Below are 8,827 nucleotides of genomic sequence, written 5' to 3'. Positions count from 1 at the left end.
CTGCACGTTGGCCACCCGGGAATTGTCAAAATGAAGGTGTTGGCTCAGTGTTACGTCTGGTGGCCTAACATGGATGATGGCATCACTGCCTGGGTTTCCGCCTGTCAAGCATGCCAAGAATCTAGGCCTGCGCCACCAGCAGCTAAGGGACACACCTGGGAGACGCCCAAGACACCCTGGTCAAGGGTGCACATCGATCTGGCCGGCCCCTTTCATGGCCGGACCTTTATGGTAGTGGTGGACGCCTATTCCAAATGGCTGGAGGTGGCCCTGATGCCCTCCACCACTACTGAGGCCGTCATCCGGGTGCTGCGAGGCCTCTTTGCGACGCATGGGTGTCCTGATGTCCTTGTCTCTGACAACGGACCACAGTTCACGTCAGGCACTTTTGAGTGGTACCTTTTGGGACTGGGCATCCGCCATGCCCTAAAGGCACCATTTCATCCATCCAGCAACGGGCAAGCAGAGAGAATGGTGCGCTCAGCAAAAGAGGCACTGGTGCGCCTGGACCAGGGAGACTGGCACGAGCGGGTCGCCGAATACTTGTTCATACAACACATCACCCCTCATGCGGCCACAGGGCGGAGTCCTGCCAAACTGCTTATGGGCTGCCGCCTCAGGTCCCCAATCGACCGGCTGCACCCAGACTTTGCCGTGGCCGAACCCCCAGGCTATGCCAGCGCGCCACGCTGTTTGTTCTAGGAAACCAGGTCTTTGCCCGGAACTTTGTGGGGGACATTCCTTGGGTGCCAGCCACAGTAGTGGGAGTCACTGGACCTCGCTCGTACCAGGTGGCACTCACAAGACGGACACTTGTGTCACCGGCACATAGACCAGCTTAGGAGCAGGGTTGGGGACTTGGAAACTACCGTGGTGCCCCCAACTGTGCTCGTGGCTCCGGAACAGATACTTACAGATGGCGAGGCTCCACCTGAACCTCTCTCGCAAACTGCGGGCATGGAGCCGAACCAAGCCACTTCAGAGGGTCTGCTGAACTTCCCACAGACTCAGACCACTGCCGTGCCTGATATTCCGCCAACTCCACTTGCGGAGGTTCCACCCACAGCAGCGGATCCAGGGGACTTGGTTTCAACGCCACCTAGGGTCGCACCACAGCCTCAGCAAGAATTGTGTGGCCCCCCGGACTTGGCTACCAGTCCCCAGAGGTCTGGCAGAGTTTCCAAGCGCCCAACTTATTTAAGGGACTATGTTGTTGGACATGTATCACTGTTGGTCTAAGTATGTGAAATGTAACCGATACGGTTTTGTGCCTAATTGAACCATTACGTGTAGTGCTGTATATAAAGAAACCATTACGATTGTAACTAATGCCTTATCTCGCTGGAGAGGGGTGTTATGTACTGAAGTTCTCACCCTGGGCCAGCAGGGGGATACTGTAGATAGTTATGCAAATGAAGGATCGAAAGTGATGTTCAGTGATTGGATAGTTTTAGAAAGTTGCTAAAGTTACGTTGTTCTGGAGCTCTATATACCGTATTTTTCGCTCTATAACACGCACCTGACCATAACACGCACATCGTTTTTAGAGGAGGAAAACAAGGGGAAAAACATTCTGAATGAAACAGTGGATGTATCATTTTTGGGCTTCATGCTGTGGCCACAGACATGTGATCTGATGGTGAATTTGGGGTGACCCAATGCAAAAATCCTGAGAATTCCTGTGGATCCATGCTTTGTAACCACGTTTTTGCACCATTGCAGCCCCAGGCAACAGTGGGTGCGTGATTTTTTTTGGTGCAGGCTGTAGCCATGGACATGCTATGTGATCTGATGGTGAATTTGGGGTGACCCAATGCAAAGATCCTGAGAATCCCTGTGGATCCATGCTTTGTAACCACATTTTTGCACCATTGCAGCCCCAGGCAACAGTGGGTGCGTGATTTTGGGGGGGGGGGGGCAGGCTGTAGCCATGGACATGCTATGTGATCTGATGGTGAATTTGGGGTGACCCAATGCAAAGATCCTGAGGATCCATGTGGATCTATGCTTTGTAACCACATTTTAAGTGGGGAGCGAAGGAAAAACAAAGAAGGGACATGAGAGGGGTGTGCAGAGAAGCAGCTGGCTAAGAATGCAGGAGAGGGATTTAACGGGAGGGAGGAAAGAAAGGCAAAAGTTTCCCCCCACCCAAGCCAGCCATCTTTCTTTCTCTCTCTCTCTCTCTCTCTCTCTCTCTCTCTCTCTCTCTCCCTCCCTCCCTCCCTCTCCCTCTCTCCCTCCCTCCCTCCCTCCCCTCTCCCCCCTCCCCCTCTATCTCCCTTCCCCCCTCTCTCTCCCTCTCCCCCAGCAGCACAGAGAGGAATTCCCCTCTGCTTGCCTGGAGGGGAGGGGCTTTCCCTGCTCTTTGTTCCGTTTCAGCAAACACAGCAACACAGCAAGGAAACAGAGAAGGGTGGGCAGTAAGACCCTGAGGCAGAATGCAGGAAAGCAGCCGCTTCCTCTTTTCAGGTTTCGCTTCTCCGTGCAGCGTGCAGCGCTGCGATTTGATTTTTGCTTGATTTTTCGGCTCCAGGGACCACACATTCGCTCTATAACACGCACAGACATTTCCCCTTCCTTTTTAGGAGAAAAAATCTGCGTGTTATAGAGGGAAAAATACGGTAAGCAGGCTGACTGAGCTCTTCAGTTCAGTTCTGTTCCAGCTTACAAATAAAGAGCGGCTTTGGAAGAATCGCTGTGTCGTCTGATATGTTCACCCACAACTTAACACTTCTCAACCAGAGAAAGAGGAGCTTTGCACTGAAGAGGCAAAAATGGAATGCTCCATTAAAATAAAAAGATTCTAGTCCTCATGGTTCTGAACAGAGGGCTGATTTCAATAGGAAGCTATTTTATGCAGACCAGTATAAGATAAAAACATGCAAATAAAATAAAGCACATAAAACTTGAAGAGGAAAGGGATAAAAGCTAACAGTAAAAGTGATTATAACTCACATCAACCTAAAACAAAAACAAAAACAAGCAGTTAAAAGTGACCATAAGGGAGGGAATGTGAAGCAGCACAGGTCTTGCATCATGGGCCTCCAGTTTAGGCCTGGTTTGTGCCACAAACCATCCTTTGATGGATGTCCATCATGGCAGCGCAAAATCTCGCAACTGCATATGTGACATCTGGCTTTGGGATGTCTTCTGTTGAGTCTTTCTAGCTCAGTATTATCTAGACTAACTGGAAGTGGCTCTCTAGGGTTTCAGGAAAGGGGCAATTCCCAGCCCTACATGGAGATGGAACCTGGAACCTTCCGCATGCCAAGCTGGTGTTCCACCACTGAGCTATGACCCTTGTCAAAATAGTTATTGGAAGGAGAGAAAACACCCAATACTACAGCAGCAGTAAAGGATGTCTGTTTATCTGATATTTTGATCATTTAATGGATTGTATCCAGTGTTACTCAAACTCATAGTAGACCATTGAAATGAACAGGGTGGTAGCCAAGTAAGTTCCACTCAAAGTAAGCCATGCATCCATTCATTTCAATGGGTCTGCCCCAAGCATGGCTCAACTTGGATGCAAATTCATGGTTCAGCTCTGAGTAACAACTTACTTGGATTCAGCCCATTATATTTACTGTTTTTATTGCTTTTAAAAATTGAACACGCACACTGCTTAGAAATTTATTATTATTATTATTATTATTATTATTATTATTATTCAGTATGTCAATCTTGTTGAATAAAAATAAGTAAATATTAGCTCCTGCTCCAAAGCAAATACACAATTGAGCTCAAAGGACACAAAAAGTCAAATATTTGCAGGTTCAGAGCAGTGAAATTTTGATACTGCAACCTGCTTTTTATTTTAATGGGACAGACACCCATGAGAGGTGGTGGACTCTCCTTCCTTGGAGGTTTTTAAGCAGAGTTTGGCTGGCCATCTGTCATGGATGCTTGAGCTGAGATTCCTGCATTGGAAGGGGTTGGATTAGATGACCCTTGGGGTCCCTTCCAACTCCAAGATTCTATGATTCAACGATATGCAGTTTGCTCCTTCTTGAGCCAAGGCAAACTATCCGGGTAAAATCTCTCATTCAGAAGTTAACTGTCTATATAATCCTTCAAAGCGCAGGTGCAGAAGTGGTCAAATTGGTTGCCTATATTCTCTCTGTATCTGAAAATAGGGCACCATTAATTGAAACAGCTACTGTTTAGTTATTCTTACATCCATAGGGAATTTCTGTCATCATAATTGATAAACTGAGGTTCAGAACGGGTTGTCAGAGGATGGACTGTCTGGGCAATAAAGGAAACATCTTACAGCACCCCTATCTTTTGTATTCCAACTCCCCCTCATCATTATAGGGTGCAGATTATCATGATGGGGTGAGCACAGGTCTGTGTTATGTATAATACAGCAGTGTAGGTTTTTTATAACAACAAATTTTATTATGCAAGTCAGAAGCTTTATGAGAAAAGGATGCTGACTTTGAGAGTACAGTGGTACCTCTGGTTATGAACTTAATTCGTTCTGGAGGTCCGTTCTTATCCTGAAGCTGTTCTTAACATGAGGCGCCATTAGTGAAAGTGTGTCTCCAGCTGCATGCGTGCCTCTGGCACGTAATTTCTGCTCGCATCCCAAAGCAAAGTTCGCATGCGGGAGCAACTGCTTCCAGGTTAGCACAGCTTGGAACCTGACACTTGCGCAACCAGAGGTGTTTGTATCCAGAGGTACCACTGTAGTACAGTGGAACCTCGGGTTGCAAACATGATCCGTGCAGGAGGCACGTTTGCAACCCGCAGCGTTGCAACCCACAGCGCCGTGTCTGCACACACGCAGGTCGCGATTTGGTGCTTCTGCACATGCACAAAGCGTGATTTAGCGCTTCTGCACATGTGCAAGCACCGAACCTGGAAGTAACCCATTCCGATGCTTCCGGGTTTAGCACGGTGCACAGCCCGAAAACGCGTAACCTGAAGCGTCTGTAACATGAGGTACCACTGTATTTTAAAGTTTCACATTGTCTTACAAAGTATTACAGTAATTCCTGTGCTTTTGTTGCTGAAAGGAGCAAGGATGTGAGCAATTATAGTTAATCTATACCACCCTACAACTTGACCTACTTAGCAAAAAGAGGGTAAGATGCTGTGGAGCTTTATTTCTGCCATACCTGAGAAATGCTTTGTTATTGTACTTAATCAGAATAAAAGGCACACTCACGAACAAGTCTGGGTGTATTTTGACAGGACATCAATGTGTAATATTTAGGCATGGTTTTAAAACTAATCCATGGTTCATTTTATTTCTACAAAATAATCACGGTAAGTTAAATAAAAATCACACTATCAGTTTCTCAAGGAAATCAATTAAACTTGTTCTTATCAAGATGAAATGAGAACCATGCCTCCAATTAGTTGAGCTGGGCTCCATGCCATAGAAATAACTCAATACGGCTGCACCTGCTGAATATGTGGCCTATAGGGCATAATTTCTTTATCTTAATGGGATCCTTTGTACATGTTTTGCCACTTGTGAATATTTTTAAATCTAGTAGGCAGCCCTGTGTTATGGGTTCACAGCAAGATTGGGTAATTTTTGACCTCAATGAATTGGACAATTTAAATATCTGTTTTCAATACAAGTACATTGAATGTGATTTTATATTACAGTTGTATGTAATAGAACCTACAGAATAAAATTAACACTTGAGCTAAACTAAAGGTCTGTGCTAAACAGATTTTATTCCCTTTATAAAGTTTATGACAAACCCAATTAACATCTTGTAAAACAGCACTTGGCATGGAACCAAGTATTATGGAACATTTATATGGTATAGTCCTTTCTGTATGACTGGCAACTGCTGAACCTTACAGGGTGGTGGTTGGCTTGAACAGAGACTTGGGGCTCAACTACACCTCTGCTTGTCCCATGCTTTTAGGCGTGCGTGCGAGAGGTTCATCTTTGGTCCCAGGAAAACCTGCTGTATACTGCTGAATTAGAACAAAGGTAAATCGGGTTTTCTGTGGATTGGTGCTTGTTCTGAATCAACAGTAAACTACAGATTTTCCTGGGGAAAGCGGTGATACAAAAGAAAAACCTCTTGAGCCCATGCCTAGAAATCACAGGACAAATGGAAGTGTGGATGAGCCCACAGATAAGAAACTGTATTGGGTCATAGGACCTTGCATCTCCCTTGGCACCAATGGTCATCTTAGGCTGCTGCCCAGTTCAGAGCATTTTGGTGCACTAGTCTTTGGTATACTGATATCTTACCCCCACCGCACCCCTGGAACACCGGCAAACATTTGGTAGATGACTTCAAGAGATCTAGCTCACACTGTAATCTGGAGACAAACTCCACAGCTAATGCCTTGTTTCTAAACTTCTGTTTCTGGCAAAGGCTGTTGAGCAGGAGTACAATTTCTCAATTTAGTTTGGTTTTGAATTCCTGTCAGTCTAGATTTTAGCTTGGGCATAGTACTGAAACCATGGTTGCAACTTTGTTTGACAGTTATCTTTCAAAGAACAAAGGGTGCCTTTGAAAAGCACTGTCAAAGTCACCTCCATAGGTGAGATCTGCATAATTATTGTGGACAATACTCTTCAACATGTCCGATCCAATTCCCAGCTTCAACATCTGTAATTCTGCAATGCTTTCTCTTTCTCTCATCCCTCCCCTTCCTGCTGGTCGCCACATCCTGCAGACCCTCTGCAACCAAAACTGCTAATGTGAAAGTACTCAGCAGCAGTCATGTTGGGTACAGTGCACTGTTCCAGAATGTGTATCTGATTAGAGTCTTGCACATGTTTTGTACTGAAAACCGTCCCCACCTGGCTGCTTTTCATTCCTGAAAGTGTTGTTTACTGCAAACAGTAGTATCAGGGGAAACAAAAACCAAGCAGGCAGTGATTTTCAGCAGAAAACTTGTGCAGGATCCCAACTGAGAGCACATTTCAGACTGGGACCCTGCAGCTAACTTTTCTTCAAATTAAAAGTGACCAGGAGAAGCACAATTGTTTAAATATCTGACTAATATCAAATGCAATTTGGTCCTTAGGTGGTGAAATCATAGTTCTGTAAGTCCTTGCCATAAAAAGTCTGCATCCAATTGCATTCTGTAATGTATTTTTTAAAATGTTATATTTTTCTGTAAAATTATGTATTGTATTATCCTAATTTCTACATTGTAAACCACTTTAACTTTAATAAAATAATGTACACTTTTGAATATAAATAGAAACAAAATAATTTAAGTTGCTCCTCTGTATAAATAATGGAAAAGTGTAGCTCCTCATATACAGTAACTCATTATAACAGCAGTATGCTAAATAGGCAAGAATAGTTTTTTTGTTTTAAAAGTCAGAAGGGTAAAAAAACAAAACAAAGGGAGGCCAAAAAATTCACTTTAAAGAAAGAAGGAATTTGGGGCACTAACATCCTCAGGTTTTGTTTACTCAATGCATTTCTGAAGGGTCATTGGAGGGCATTTTCCCAGGACCATCCTGGAAACATATGGAATGGAATGTATGAGAAAGGGCTTAAAGAATGATCCTAAAAATTGCTGCTCTAGAAAATAAAAGTTTATAACAGGATATACAAGCATGTAAACCCAAATATGGCCCTAAGCTAATAATAAAATCCTGTTATTCTGCTGCAATTATTTATTTATTACTTATTTATTGGCTTTATATACAACACTCCATCCAGAGATCTCAGGGTGGTTCACAAGATAAAAATACAATGATTTAGGATCAGGATGAAATTACTGTTTTGAGGTTGTAGGTATTGTTGTTTATTGTTTTAACTGTACTGCATTTTTATATGCTGCCATAAATGTAATTTTTCACTAATTAAAAATTCACTAGCTCTCACAAAAGAACATGTTTCTTTGTAACCACTAAGCACAAAGTCAATAGTAATGAAGTGCAATGGACACAGTTCTGGAATATGATTAGTGGAGCGACTCTTTTGAATTATCTTCTTACCTTGACTGCATAGTTGTTGAGTGGATCTTTTGCATAAGAAGCTGGGTAGTAGACAGCATCACCAGCCTCACAGCATGGCTTGTCACTGGTTAATCTGAAGTCTGACCAGCTGTCTAGCCCAAATCGAAGCTGATCTTTCTGCCCAGACATGAAAAGGTCTTCACATTTGGCAGACAGTTTTTTCAGGGAATCAGTGTGAAGGCTTCTAATTCTGCTCACCACCTCCCCTCGGTTTTCGATTCCTCTATAAAGTGTTTGTCTCTGTGGTTTCTGGACAGTCTTGCCATGTTTGCTGTGGGTAGCAGGTCTACCTGACAGAAACTCCATACTACTGGAACACCTGTCTTTCACACCGATAGCAGTTAGATTGGAAAAACCATTGGCTGCTGATGAGATTGCCAGTCCCTTTTCTGGAGGCCTGTCCAAGGAATCTCCGGACTCATGGTCCATTGCCTTGAATTCGGAGCTGACAGAAGAGCAGGCACTGTTTGCTTCCCAGTTGGTGTCAATGTCATAAGTTGGATTGGCCATCACACACAGGACACTTTCAAGGGCCTGATTCTGGTGTTCATTTGGAAGTGGTTCCGTGTGAGCTCTTATAATGGTTTTCTTTGGCAATGGAGGTGGTGTGGGATGTAAGGTAGCTGTCATGTCTGGGTCAGATATTCCCCCAAAAGCAATGGCATCGTCCAAAGCCCCCTTTGGTTGCCGCGGCTGCTTTGGAGGTATCATAGCTGCTCTGGATTGCCCTATGTGACAATAGAAAACAGTCATTGTATTTTTTTTACTTAGAAAGATACATATGCACAAGACATTTTCATTGAGAGAGTGAAGAGGAGCATGAGTATCTCAGTTTAAGGCTGGGCAGGAAGTAATTCTTTAGTGGGA

General features: G+C 44.2%; 2 protein-coding genes across 5 annotated transcripts in view; one reads left to right on the top strand and one right to left on the bottom strand.

Annotated features, from left to right (window-relative positions):
* RCN2 (reticulocalbin 2) overlaps positions 1-8,827 on the top strand; it is a 1,080,843-nt gene that overhangs the window by 128,970 nt on the left and 943,046 nt on the right. The gene's annotated exons all lie outside the window — the stretch shown is intronic.
* PEAK1 (pseudopodium enriched atypical kinase 1) overlaps positions 1-8,827 on the bottom strand; it is a 72,201-nt gene that overhangs the window by 9,582 nt on the left and 53,792 nt on the right. For 3 of the 4 annotated variants that reach the window (XM_083757277.1, XM_083757278.1, XM_083757280.1), the window contains 2 exons: positions 7,940-8,688; positions 6,984-7,069 (listed from right to left, as the gene is read on the bottom strand). In XM_083757277.1, the coding sequence (XP_083613403.1) occupies positions 6,984-7,069; positions 7,940-8,688 (835 nt within the window). The remainder of the gene's footprint in view (positions 1-6,983; positions 7,070-7,939; positions 8,689-8,827) is intronic. The other variant, XM_083757279.1, reaches the window with a different exon arrangement.

The sequence above is a fragment of the Podarcis gaigeae genome, assembly GCF_964106915.1.
Source record: "Podarcis gaigeae genome assembly, chromosome: 9".
Lineage (NCBI taxonomy): Eukaryota > Metazoa > Chordata > Lepidosauria > Squamata > Lacertidae > Podarcis > Podarcis gaigeae.
Note: the sequence above shows the minus strand (reverse complement) of the source record. Positions and strands in the feature narration are given on the sequence as shown.